The 15054-nt window shown below is 38.0% G+C and overlaps 1 protein-coding gene across 2 annotated transcripts in view; it reads left to right on the top strand.

The window, feature by feature from the left end:
- Positions 1–5454: 5454 nt before the first annotated feature.
- LOC131078001 (rRNA-processing protein EFG1) overlaps positions 5455–15054 on the top strand; it is a 40915-nt gene continuing 31315 nt past the window's right edge. The window contains exon 1 of one of the 2 annotated variants that reach the window (XM_058015619.2): positions 5455–5842. In XM_058015619.2, coding sequence (XP_057871602.2) covers positions 5690–5842 — 153 coding nt within the window. In that variant the 5' untranslated portion in view covers positions 5455–5689. The remainder of the gene's footprint in view (positions 5843–15054) is intronic. The other variant, XM_058015618.2, reaches the window with a different exon arrangement.

Raw genomic sequence — 15054 nt, 5'->3', positions numbered from 1 at the left:
GAATTCATTATATGTTTAGAATAGTTTGTTTATGCTTTGTTTAGAACAACAAAGTCTTTGTATTCTTTTTTATATACATTGCTTGCAAGGTGAAAATTATTGAGCTTGGTTTGAGTAAATGATTTTGTGGGATATTCAACTGCTAATTGAAAATTGTATTTTCTTGTGCATGGTGTGTGTGGTGAATATTTTTCTCTCGGTTGGTGAGTTATGAATCCATATTTATTAAATTATCATGCAGTATGTTATTTTATTAGAATATTTGTTCTATCATTTTTATCATTTATGTAGCTGAAACATTCTTGATATTACACTCATAGGACGATATAAATTTGTGTAAAATATTGAGGCAAGTTACTCGCCATGGTATTACAGTTTGTCAACATATCGATTATGTCAAGTGGCATATTATATTCAAATAATGGATTGAAGAATGTTCATAAAAAAACCTCCTTTGATTAAAATTGATGCCTTTCTATAATTACTATTACTTTTGCTTTTAATTTTTTAGTTTTAATATTACAAATTTTTCACGGTAAGTTTAAAAAATAGTTAGTTTCCAATCATTGCCATTATATCGCTTCTATAATTACAAATGGTTGCCTTGAATTGAATTACATTGAATTAAATTGAATTTCTATGTGGTGGACGAGGGTTTCAACAAGAAAATTGCATACAGTTTGGGATGATTTTAATTGCAAGGTTTTCCTAATTGTTGGTCGTGGGACATGACTCCCTCTACCATGAGATCCTAATAAGATCATGGCATATTCATTTAAGTTGATCTTTAGGTTGATAAGTGTTGATTTGAGCACCCAAGATTTGGTTCATTAGTGACAAGGAATTTTGGATGATTTCTATAGAGAAATTATCCATTTCCTGAGTATAAGTATTGGAGATTTTAGGGCAAAAGAAAAACAGAGATAAATGAGGTCAATGAGCATTTAATATCCTTGATTTAGGTATCCTTAACACCTTCATTTTTGTTTTTATTGGAGCTTTCAAACTTGCTACATCCCGACTGCTAATGATATTCCAAGAAAGCATCAAAAGTATGTGTTTGAATTCTTATTTTTAGACTGCACTATGTAAAGTTATTCATAAATCAAATCTATTATAAATTATTTCTAATTTCTAAGCATTACTTTGCAATTTATACCTAAAAGTTAATGCCAAAATCTTGTTGGTTTATCAATAGAGATAACTTTGTTATAACACATTTCAATATTTGTGATTTAGTTCTTAGATATAACACATTTGCTAAAAATCCTTGCAAAACTGAACTCATAAACCTAAAAATACAAATTTTTTTTAATTACAAATCTCCAAGTATAAAAGAATTTAGGAGATTTGTAGTTTCTTTTGGATGATAATCAAAGTTGATAGAGTTGTTCATCTTGCTCACTCTTCACTCCCAAACATCTCTAAGGAAATCTGCTTGAAAATACAAATTGAAAAAAGAAAACACCAATTCTCTCTCTATAAAAGCTTTATTTTTTTGTTTTCCACAGTTCTTACATTTTTTCTTAATAACTAATGCAATTTTCTTTTGCTTAATGTAATATTTTTTATTTATTCAAAATAGAAAAAGATACATCCACGCCAGTATAGACCAACCCCTCCCCCCAAAAAATACAAAAAAACAAAAAACAAAAACAAAAACAAAAAACTCTGTCCTGATCAGCCAAATGTGACCTAAAAAAATCACATTCGCAGTTTCAACTTTCAGATGAGAATGTTCAAACCCTGTGAAGCTACCCTATTACATCGAGTGTAGAAATAAAAGTATGTAGGTCAGATTAAACCAAACCATAAATAGTTTAACTTTCAACTCAAAAAAGAGAGATTAAATTTATGCACCCTGAGAGCTACCTTCATTTGCATTTCCAGTCAGCTCGCTCGTCCTCTTCCTCTCGCACGGTCTTAGCACTTTGCCTTCGACTCTTTCCGCTTCCACCTTAGCTTGTCAAATCACTTGATCAATCTCTGTAATTTGCACAAAAATCTTCGATGCTTCCCAACCTTGTTTGGATTCTGCCCTACGGTGTGCCTTACCATAATCTTCTGGCCATCGAATAAAGGATAGTGCTTTCCTGAAGCATTCATGAGGAGCCACTTCAAATCCCTCACTCACATCAATTCCTACCCCTGAAATTACCCATTCCAAAATCAAGTCCATACCATCTAAATAGTCACTATGCACTATTGTATCCATCACCTTTTTCACCATCTCCATTGGTTCACCAACATCCAACCCCCACACAATGATTAGTGAATACACATCCATGGTTTGATATTGTATGCGGGAAAAGCGGGTCGATAGAACTCAATATGTGAAAAATGGAGCTCTATGGAGCCTTGCTCACACACCCACAGGACTTCTTGGTGCAAGCTATGGAGTAATGAAATATTACTCAGCTTCCCAAGGTGGGTCCCATGGTTCTCTATCTTACACGGTCCCTCAAACCAATGTTTTTGCTCTCAGATCACTGAGCAAAATGGTTTAGGGATGGCAAATGCAAGAACGAGGGATGCTTTGATAGATTTTAGAATGAAATGCATCCTAAGCTATGCATGATTCTAGAAATGCAATAAACTAACTATAAGATGACAAGATTAGTATAAATACTATCCTAGCATGATCTATTAGTCTATGATTGAGCTAATGATAATAGAAAGTATTCTAAACATGCATATTTAGACTAATTCCTAGTTAAAGAGAGGCTAAAATGATGAGCATAAAAATGATACATGAAAGCTTGAATGTATTTGAGCATAAGTGTGATACTACAAACTTGGATTGATCTAAATGGAGGAACAAGAGCTCTATTTATAGCAAAAACAGGGCAATGGATGGTCAGGATTGAAAGAGTTGATCAAGGGTTGAGTTTGAAAGTTGGGGATCCATGTTTGCAATTTGTACCGATGAAATGGTGACAAATGTCAACATAGGGTTGGGTTGAGAAAAGGGGTTGGAGACATTAAATGCCTGAGAAGACCTCATGGTCATCTAGAGATAAGGGTTAAGCTTAAGTTAGGCTTACCCATTGGATTAAGAGTTAATCCAAGGATAAACTCTTGTGCAAATGATTACGAGATAATCATGGTCAAAGCATTAAAGGCTTGATGAGACCCTTGGGTTGGATGAAAGTTAAGTTAGGCAAAAAGTCTCTAACCATGTAAGAGGGTTGAATTAACCATTAATGGTTTGGGAGACTTTGGGGATATTAAGTGTTTGAAGATTTGAAGCCTTTAATGGTTATCAAAGACTTTACGGGTTTGAGAAGTGACCTCCCCTTGCTTAGGGATGTGACAAAGTTTAGAAGATGGGTTAGGCTAATTAGAAACGATTAGAAGAGTCTAGAAGAAATTAGGAAGGGGTTTAGGAAGGCAAGTGGGAGATGTAGGAAAATGCAAGTGGATGGAGGGATAATAGGATTTAATAAAGTTAATTTAATTCAATTTGGTTGCAATTTGGGGAAATTAAATAAATTAGATTTATTCAATTTAGGATAACTATTTAATTAAATTTGAATTTAATTAAAAGTGGATAGGGGGGATTTAATTGAATAAAATGATTTATTCATTAAATGGTAAAAAGAAGTTTAGTGAATTTAATTTAAATAAATTGAGTAATTTATTTAATTAAATAGAGGAATGTGGGTAATTTAATTAAATTGGATTTAATTAAATAGAGAAATGAACATAAAATATTCATTTAGGAATATGGTCATTTTTATACGTCTACAGATACATCTGCCTCATATTACCAAAAACCTTCCCCATGATTAATTGTGCACACTTAACTAGCTGTTCATCCTGAAAAAGAAACGTCCCTTAAAGCCTTCTTTCTGTAACATATCCAAAGAATGGGCATGATTGCTTCTTAGTCTTCAGCGTAAAATTTGCCTCCATGATCCCTCTGCAAGCACCTACCATCTCCCCATACCTCGCCAACTCAACAACTTCTTTAGGAAGAAAAGTTGCCAAAACATCAATCAATGAGAACAAATAAATGAACATAATAACTATAATTCCCTCTCGTATTAAGTGCATTGTCCTCCACAAATTGCCACCATTTTCTTGCCCCCTACTTCGAACAATGCAATTAATGAATTTATCAGAGCCGTACTCTCTCTGATGGCCTTCAACTCAATCCCCCTGATCACTCAACTAAATCCTTTGTGGCCAACAAACTAAATTCACTTCTTAATTCGCCTACTTTTCAAGGTTAAAAATCCCACCAAGTTGGCCATTGTACATCTGCGTCATCTCTACCCCACCATCTCATGACAAAATTGTCCAACTCATGGGCCACGTTGGACAAAAGGTCTGCCACCCCATTTCCTTCTTTATGAATATGAGATATCCAAAAATCCTAGAAAAATCGAAGCCTTGAACAAATAATTGAAATGAATTTGTTTATTCTCCAACTTGGTGAAACCCCTTTCGCAATTGCTTCCACCACAACTTTTGAGTCCCCCTCCAAGTGTACCCTCGGGACCTTCATATTACTTGCCAATTCCATTGCAAGCAAAGCAACTTGCACCTTAGCCTCATTATTCATGCCATCTTGCAACCTTTGCGCCCCTTTGAACAACACTTTACCTTCCTCATCACGAGCCACACACCTTGCGCCTGAAATATCCGGATTTCCCCTTGAAGCTCCATCAAAATTGATCTTGATCCACCTTTGTTTCGGTTCGGTCCACACCTCATTAGAAGCCTTTCCACCCCCGGAAGGAGGATTAAGCCTAAAGAACCCATGAATGGATCAATAACTAATGCATTTCATTAATATATCAAGTTGCCTTGACAACTATAACCTTTACTCTAAAAAGCAAGTAAATATATATTTTTCTAAGACCATATGGTATGATTGTCGTTTGTTTTAATTGCTCGCAAGACTATGATTTTATTAACCAATTTAGTAAGAAAAGCTTTAAACTAATGCATCTCATTAAAACCTCCAAAAAAAAAGTGTCTTATTTCTTAATCATTATGGAAATAGCAGTTTAGAGTAAAGCACGACATAAAAGAGAATATTTAGTCTTTGTAATGAACATCAAATTTTAAAAGTTATTTTTCAATTTAGATTTAAATTATTTTTATGATAAGTAATTTTTAGATTTATATTTAATAATCAATATTAATTTATTTTATATTCATGAATATTAGTTATTTTAAAATTTGATATCTCTAAACGTATATTACATAATTTTTTTAAAGAAACATAAGAATGCAAGTTTAATTTATTCATTCATTCAATCAAAAGATTGTAGTTTAATTGATTTATCAGTCATAATATAATGTTTTTTAATTTCACATCCAACAAATTCGAATCTTGAAAATGCAATATAATCACATTCTTAACCCAATGCCCTACCAACCAATTAAAACATCAATCTAAAAATTATATTGTATGAGATAATTTATATGAGACGAGTTATTTCCTTCCCAATGATAAAAACCCTCAAATTAGTGGAGTTTAATGAGGGGTTTTTCTACCGAACAATATATATTACCAGTCTGAGACAGAACCTGAACATACGCATTTCTGAAGAATACCCAAAAGACATTAACTGCATAACAAAATGTCTCACTTGCTACATTCGCATATCAAAATTTGCAGAACAGTTTTTTCATAGGCAGTTTACAAGTGCAGGCGACAACAATTTCGTGAAATATTATGGCTCATGGAGCTTATGGCAAGCGGAGAGTCTCCGGCCGCACTCCCAATGGATTGGGAGTGCGCAGTAAAGAGGCGGATAAGAAGGAGAAGAAGGCCAAAGCAGCTTCCTTAAGAAATCAGATTCGTTCAATACAACGTCTCCTCAGAAAGGTATGAATTTCTATCCAAATGCGATCTCAAGGGTTTTATAGAAGTCAGAGTTATTTTTCGAGTTATACATAATCTCAAGAGTTTGATGGTAGTCAATTGAAATAATATTCAGTGTCTAATTATTTTTGAGATTGTAGCAATATTTTAGGTTCTTATCCATTTTTTGGGGTCCTTATCTACTTGTTTTTGGTTTCTATTGTTTCGTTTTTGGTTTCTGACAATTGTTTTGGATCCATATCAATCTTTTTTAGGTTTCTATCATTTGTTTTTGGTCTGTATGAAATTATTCTGGGTCAGCATGAATTTATTTTGGGTTTCTGATTTGTTTTGTGTCTGTGTCAATTTGTTTGCTACTCGTATAAATTTGTTCTGGGTTTTTAATAACTCTTTTGAGTCTTTATACTTTCAGACCGATACAATTTTTTGGGTGTCTGTATGAGATGTTTCGAGTCTGTATCAATCGTTTCTTGGACTGAGTATCAATTTTTTTGGTTTGTATCAACTTATATTTTTATCTATGCTATTGGGGTTATGTATCGATTTGTTTCTGTCTCGATGGTTTTACTTTGGGTTCTTATTGATATTACTTTCTTGTATTGGATTTATAGTGGTACGTGCCGTTTAAGCTTTAATGTTTCTGTGGTCTTTATCATTTGCATTTGGATTTGTATCAGCTTGATTTGGGTTTGTGTATGCTTAATTTGTATCTCTATTAAATTGTTATATTTATGTGTTTCACAAATTGTTTCGAGAATTGTGTGCGTATCAGAATTTTCTTTTTGGGCACCTATCAGTTTGTTTAGTGTCATCAACTTTTTTTTTTTGTTCGTGTTGATTGCTTTTTAATACGTACTGATAGTTCTTTGGGTTTACATCAATTTCTTTTTGGCTTATACCTTTTTTTTCGGATCTGTGTCAATTTGTTTTGAGGTTGTATCAATTTCTCTTTGGCTTATACCTTTTTTTTCGGATCTGTGTCAATTTGTTTTGAGGTTGTATCAATTTCTTTTTGAGGCTTTACCAGATGAATCAGGTCTAATCAATTTTTTTGGTCGTTAACAATGTGTTTTGGGTTTCAATCATTTGTAATTGGGTTTGTACTGATTGTTTTTAGGACTATAACTATTTGTTTTGGGTTTTCATGAATTTCAGTTTTGGTTTCCATTGAATATGTTAGGGTCTGTAATTTTTTTATTTTTTATTTTTAATGGCCAGAGCTATCATTGTGGGGATAGCACCCTTGTATTGCTTAAAGAAGGACCATACACAAAAACTGCTTCCGCAGTGATTACTATTACCTACCATAACCAAACACTGCTATCTGCAGTGAGTACTACTACCTTCCATCCTAATCATAGACACAGACAGGGGCATATATGGTTATTACTGCTCCCCATTGAGGGTCTGCATGATAACCCCCGCATATTCCCTGATGCTGATTACATTGGCCGTGGCTCCAGCCTAGAGCCACCATGTTTCTGAGTTAGTTATTCTGCGAAAAGGAGCCATATTGCCATTCTGCACTGCACATCTAAACACTTCCCATGCGTTTTCCCCAAATGTTCTCATCATTTCCTTCAACTCTTCCCTCTCTACGCACCTGCGCTCTGCCTGACTAGTTTCACTGGCATCTGATTCTTGGCTCCCATCATCCTCACCCTCCTCTTCTTCTTCTTCTTCTTCAGAATCTGATGGCAGAAAGTAGCTTGGCTGGAAATAAGTTTTGAGTATGCTAATCCATTCGTTCTCCGGCAGACTTAAGATGGAATCTGCAATGTTGTTGTAGTTGACTGGCTTGACGAAGCCACTCAGAATCTCCACTGCGCTTTCCCTGCACTCAATGATGTCGACCAAGGGTATAAGGACGGCTTCATAAATCGTACCATCACACTAGTGGCGATCAAAGTTTAGTGTGATCCCGACGAGCCCTTTTATAGCATCATAGACATAAACCTCTGCGACAAACAAGCTGCGAAGCTGCGTATCCAACGTTTCTTCACAGTTCGTGCATCCAATGTTGCCAAAATAAGCCATGGATAAATCTCAGTCCAACTCTTGCGCTATTCGGTGTGAGAAATCCTTCAAAGCGCCTTACTAACCATGCATTCCGCTTTTGCAAAGGCCAATATAAAGTCTTACAAAGCTCTAGAAGATTCTTCCTGCCTAATTTACCTAGATCCCATAATCTGCAAGAATCTGCCAGTCCGTCACCTCTACCTATCCTCTGCAGATAGAACTGCTGTCACTACGCCTTTCGAGGATTTTGACCTGCATAAGGTGCATAAGACTTCTTCCATCTGTCCTACATCCGCAAGCCTAGTTCCGAGGACCATCATCCCACTCCGTCGCATTTCCTTATCAATAGGTCTTTCCTGCAGAGGTCTGTAATATCTGAACTCAATGCCTTGGGATCAACTGACACTTCTGCAGCCTGTGAGTTGACTCCTAGATTGGCTAATAGGTTAGCTACTTGATTTCCCTCCCTATGTATATGTGTTATTTCATACGGTTTAATTGCTTGGAGTAAGGACCGAATGCGAGGCAGCCATTTAGCTAGTTTCTAATTAAGTAATTTACCAGTAGTCACCCCATTTATGATTATCTGAGAATCACCTTCAATCTGTACATTGGTCAAACCTTTCTCTTTACAGAGTAAAAGCCCGACCTCGAGAGCTCTTATTTCTGCTTCATTGTTTGTAGCGCAGCCAATATTGCCATATGTGCCAAACACCACATTCCCATCCTCATTTCGAATAACTGCTCCAAAGCCAGCCTATCCCGGATTGCCTTTGCAGGCCCCATCAAAGTTGAGTTTTACCCAATTGTTATGAGGCTTTTCCCATCTGACCTCTTTCCTGTTGATTCTTCTCTTGGGATAATGGAATAAAGCATTTTTGAAGGACCCATTTCTTTCCATTTCCATATCCCAATCATTGAATTTGAAATTTCTAACATTTCGTGACTTACCACAAATGACTTCTTCTATGCCCCTCTTAAGATCGTCTATGACTAATTCCACTGTTTTGGCCGATTCTTTGAATATCCGTTTGTTTCTCTCTTTCCAGATAGCCCAAACAATCGTTGCTGGGCCGATCAACCATAGGACTCCCCATTTTGACTAATTGGATCGTGGCCATGCGACAAGAAATTCTTTTAGAGTCATGCTTCTAGCTGTATATAGGCTAACCATTCCTAGGAACCAATCCCAACAGCTGTGGGCAAACCTACAATTGAAGAGTAGATGGTCCACTGTTTCTTCCCCAATGTTGCATAACACGCACCAACTTGGCCCTTGTATGCCTATAGTTTTCAGCCTGTTTCTAGTGAGTATCCTTCCGTTCAGTGCGATCCATAGGAATGCCCCTGCCTTGGGCAGCACCCACCTGTTTCAACACAACTTGCTGGGCCAGTTCGGATTCAGAGCTTGATGCCTTTGGACTTCATATCCTAGCTTCACACTATACTCCCCTAACTTTGCTGCGCACCAGAACAATCTGTCTTCTTCATCTGACGCTAATATTGATCTGTTGCTAAGTAATTCTTCTAATTTTCTACACATCTGCGAATTGCCAATAGTTATCTTTCTCCAAGTCCTCATACCATGATACTCAGTATTCTCAAAGTAACTGGCAACTTGCGTGCCTATAGCAGTTTCGATGGTGTTGACCCAATCTTGATCTTCGAAACATTCTGCTAGCGGCAGCTCCCCATCCCATGAGTCCTGCCAGATTTGGCTCTAATTCCGTTGCCAATCTTCCAAGACATATGATTCGTTATTATGCCCCTGTTGTTCCAGAGGAAATTCCAGGTGGGAGAGCCCCTGTCTGCGTCTGCAATTGTGAAGATACGCTCAGGATTGTCAGAGTCCAAATACTTTTTCTGAAAGATCCTGCACCATAGTTTATTGGGGTTCTTGTACATTTTCCAAGACAACTTCGCTCCTAGTGTCAGGTTTTGTAGACTCATTTTCCTTAGCCTTGCTCCCCCATCCTCCTTCCGCATACACATTGTATCCCAATTTATCAAAGGTATCCTCTTATGCTCCTTGGCCCCGTCCCACACAAACTTTTTTATAGTCCATCTAATTTTGCTCCAACCGAACTGGGCATTTGGAAGCATTGCATACGATAGATTGGAACAGCTGATAGCACAGACTTTATCATTAGTAGCCGTCCAGCTTGAGTAAGCCATCTATTCTTCCATTGCTCCGATTTGATCTTGCAAGAATTAAGTACATCCTCCCAAATATGCGTTTGCCTACATCCCATGTTGATTCTGATCCCAAGATATTTGATGGGCGGAACAGCAGTTTGAAAGCCAAGCAAGTGCGAAATGCGGTTCTGTAATAATCTTTCAGTGTTAAAAAAGAAAATCTGCGATTTATCCACATTCATTACCTGGCCTGACAACTTCGAATACTCATCTAGTACCTCTTTAATTCCTTTGGCTTCTTTCATTGTTGCTTCACCAAACAAGATAGTGTCATCAGCAAATTGTGAATGTGTGATGGGCTCTAATGATCTATGAGCTCGTACACTGTTCCAATGCCTGGCAGACTGCTTGGTTTTAATTAGATTGCTAAGAACTTCTGCCATGAGTACAAAGAGGGCCGGGGATAAAGGGTCCCCTTGCCTCAATCCGTTGGTAGCTTTGAAAAAGCCACAAATCGCACCATTGACGAGCAAAGAAAAACTAACCGTGGAGATGCAGAAACTAACACAGTCAATCCATTCCTTTGGAAAACCATAGCAACTAAGAACCTTAACCAAGAATTGCCATACCACCTTATCATAAGCTTTTGCAACATCAAGCTTAATGATCATACCTTTTGATTTTTCTTTATGAATAGAATGCATGACTTCAGACACTAAAATAATGCTGTCCGCTAACTCTCTTCCGGGGGTAAACCCATTCTCATTTTCTGAAATGAGGTGAGGTAGAAGCTTCTTCAGTCTGTTGGCCATTGCTTTCGAGATGATTTTGTATATGGTGTTGCATAACGATATGGGTCTCAGATCATGTATTGAGGTGCATTCTTGTTTTTTGGGGATTAGAGCAATGACTGTATTATTCATTTCTCTTACAAACTTCCCTTTTTTCCTGAATTCTTCTACAACTAACCATACATCGTGTCCCATAAAGTCTCAACACTTCTGATAAAACTCAGCTGTCATACCGTCCGGGCTTGGAGCCGTGTGGGGGTGGAGCTCGAAAGTGGCCTTTTTAATTTCTTCTAGGGAATACGGTTCACAGAGCATTTTAGCCTCCTCCACAGTTACCAGCTTCTGCACAAGCTCAGAGAGCCTGTTATCTGATGCATCTCCTATTTGACAATCATTCCCCAGTAATTTAACAAAATGTTCAAGTGCCGCTTGTTCTAACTCAGCCTCAGTACTTCTCAAAATCCCTTCACCATCCAAGATTGCAGTAATTTTGTTCTAATTCCTTCTGCCTTTTGAGGTTGCATGGAAGAACTTTGTATTACGGTCTCCCTCAGCGATCCATAATGCTCTTGATTTGTCTCGCCAGTAGACTTCTTCTCTGCTTAGCAATTCCGCATACTGCTCCTTAAGAAGCTTTTCTTTCAGATAGTCATCCCTGACCATCCCTACTAGCATAACTCGTTTGTTGATTTCTTCCAATTCTTCTTCTATTCGGAGTTTCTCAGAGAATATATTCTTGAATGAGGTCTTGTTCCAGTGTTTAATATTGTTTTTGATATATTGAATTCTCTTTATAAAACAAAAGCTAGGGGAGCCCGAAAAGATGTTGCTTTCCAGCCACCATGTTTTGAGTAGCTCGATGAATTTAGGGTCCCTCCACCACATACTCTGAAATTTGAAGTAATTTCTGTTTTTAGGAGCCTTATGATTAATAGACAAAGTGACTGGGAGGTGATCCGATCTAGCTTGCGGGATGATTCTAGTGTCAATGGAGAAGCTACCATTAATCCACCATTCCCCCACAAAAAGCGATCCAATCTTTCAGAGATTTTTGAGAAGTTAAGTCTTCTATTAGTCCAAGTGAGCTTACCATTCTTCGGAATAACATCCACCACTTGACAGTTCGAAATGAACTCTCTGAAGTCTTCCATTACTCTTGTGCTCTTCCTCAACCCTCCTTCCTTGTCATCAATATCTAAGATTGCATTGAAGTCCCCAGCCAGAATTGCCTTCTTCCTCTCTAATGATAGCAATTGCTCATGTATCCCTGTCCAAACTCTTAGCTTTTCATCTATCTTAATCGGCCCATAGATATTAAACAGAGGAAAACCGAAACCTCCTGGTTTATATACAATGTTGCATGCCATCCAAAATTCGTTGGACTCCAATGGGATCACCTCAAAAACCTATGAGTTCCACAAGATTCCCAGGCCTCCAGCAGATCCTCTGGCGTCCTGAAACAGTCCCTCCCACTTATTGCAGAATTTGATGAATTCAGCTACCTTATGCCCATTTAACTTGGTTTCCTGAAGTAAGATCATTTCAGATTCTAACCTGGCCAAAGACCTTTTGACCAAGTGTCTTTTGTCAGGGGCTGTTAAGCCCCTTACATTCCAAGATGTGATTCTCATTTCTGTCCAAGGGAGGGGCTGCCTCCCTTGGAGTTCTTCATATATTCCAAAACGCTCACAATAGCTTTTTCTGATGCTTTCTCCTCTTTGATCTGTTTATTGCTTTTTCTGCCTTTAACCCCTTTTGCTTTGCCCCGGAGAGTATTCACTGATTGGCTAATGCATCTGGGATCTAGGTTATCCAAGACATCATCTTCACCCTCTCTGTCTGAATTACTCATTTCAGCATCGCTTGTGCCTTCCTCGATAATGTTTACGACCTAGGATCATATTATAGGAGACATCTCCTGGCTTGGAATAGCCACTCTTTCTACATTATTGATTTCCGATTCTATCTGACAGGGTTGAGAGTTGGGTACAGGACACACACTTGCATCAGGCAGTGATTTGTTTACCGCAGTAGGCCTCTGTTTTTGCTCATTTATTTTCTTTAACCACAATGCTTTTTCTTTATCTTCTGTCCTTTGCTTAGTATTATATGCCCTATGCACAAAAATTCTGCACCTTTTGGCTTGATGGGTTTTGCTTCCACATCTTTGGCAAACAAAGAGCTCTTTCTCAATTTCAATGCCTTGTTTCCAAATTCCGTTGATTGTTCTAAGCTTTATGTGGGAAGGAATTTGTTCGACCGCTGCTATTTTCATCCTGGCGTATATGTATGAATCGCTTTCAATAATTTCTTCATCAATCTCCAGAAGGGTACCGAGCGTTCGCCCTATTTTCTCAAGGCACTGGTCCCCCCAATACTTGATTGGGAGATTAAACAGTCTGATCCATACCGGAGTTTCATAGACTGCGAGTTTGGTCGGGTTAAAGTTGGGTGCCCAAGGCTGGATGTAAAGTGGTAATTTTTCAAAAAACCAATTCTTTGAGCTTAAAATTTGGTCCCTTGTTCCTTTCTCTGTGAAGATGGCCACGAAAAAGCCTTTTGGCAGAAATTTCACCGCCACTTGATCACCCCAATTCTCCTTTATCCAAGGGTTGATGCTTTGCTTAGATTTCTTCGGGCCAATGATTCTAGCAATAACTGCGAGGTCCTCCCAAATGCATTTGTCATCGACAGTTTCCTCCGTTAAATTGATCTCTACCAGCCTCGGCGTATTGCTTTCTTCCGTAGGGCTCTGATTTGGGGTATTATCCTTTCCTTCTGCGATTTCATTGTTATTACAGAGTGAGTGTATTGGCCCCTGGTTGTTCCAGTCAACTTCCAATATTCGCCACTTTGTCTGCCTATCCACTGGTAGTTCCTTGCCTTTCCCATCGGCTATACCCTGTTTACGGTCATTTGTCTGTTGCTGGAGATTGCCTTCCACCAAGCAGCCTTTGCAGACTTCCTTCTGCACTTCGCATTCTGTCCTCTGCCTTTCGTACTCGAACTGCCGCTCCTCGCTCGCCATTAAGAATTTTTTATAAATCTATCTTTAACATAATTTGATTTTGAAAAATGTAAAAGACAATGGAGGGAAAAGAGTTTAGAATGAACTCAATTAGGGTCTGTAATTGATTGGTCTTGAGTTTCAATCAATTTTGTATTGTGTCTGTATGTAATATTTTGGGGTCTCTATCAAGTTGCATTGGATCTATATCAAGTTGTTTTGGAGAGGCTATCTTCTATGGGCTATTTGTAGCCATTTGATTATTATTTCACACAATTAAAAAAATTCTAATAACGAGATTTGTGGTTGAAAAAATTTTGAAAATTTGTTCACCATAGTTTCACATAAAACCTACATAACCATGATAGATTCGTTATTGTATGCATATTTTAAAAGTAAATATTGGTTTTTCCCTTCTTTGACTTTTCAAGTGTAAAGATTTGTCTGCTATCCAATACTTGAAAAAAGGTTCATCTGTTAGAATTTTTGCTGTATTGGGTCCGTATCAATATTTTTGGGCGTGTATCAGTTTTTTGGGGGTTTGTATTCATTAGTTAGGGGTCTTTCATAGAATGAATACCAGGTACTAGCAAAGACCTTGAATGTAGTAACCCGTTTTTAATATTTTGTGCAACAAATTGCACAGGGTAATAATATCTGGACTTTCAATTTTTTGTCCAGCTCCTGTATTGATAATAAAGTTGGTACAGTTGAAGGAGGTGCCTGTGTGCCGTTACCCTCCTATCCAAAATGCAGACATACAGCCAAAAAGGAACCAAAAGGGCAATCTATGTCCACTTGACATCCTCTGCCCAAAGAACAGCGAAATCTGGGTACAGAGGAAAAGGACCATCTACATATAGCTAATCTTCTACCTATAGATAACATACATACTCCGCTACTGTTTGTAAGGTATTGTGCACAAGCCTATGAGGAACTAGACCAAAAAAGGAAACTGTTTACCAGAGAAGAAGACAGCGAGGTCACTCACTCTCCGAAGAGCCTGAGATATTCTCATAGAGACTTTGAGCTGCAGCTGCCTGAGCAATGACCGGGCAGTCCCGACCGCATCCCACATGTGCCTCCCCTGTAGCCATCTCTTCAATGAGTCTCATGTCGTTTGGAATCCACAATTCCCCTTTGCAAGACCCCAGTCATTCCCTGCCTCAATCGCACCATTTTCATCCACCCCAATATCCCTTCGACCTTGCAAACCTTCCTCCTTCATGAATTTCCCCAAATCATGTCTCCGGCCTGGTAAG

Source organism: Cryptomeria japonica, chromosome 5 (genome assembly GCF_030272615.1).
Source record: "Cryptomeria japonica chromosome 5, Sugi_1.0, whole genome shotgun sequence".
Lineage (NCBI taxonomy): Eukaryota > Viridiplantae > Streptophyta > Pinopsida > Cupressales > Cupressaceae > Cryptomeria > Cryptomeria japonica.
This window is presented reverse-complemented; position numbering and strand designations above follow the sequence as displayed.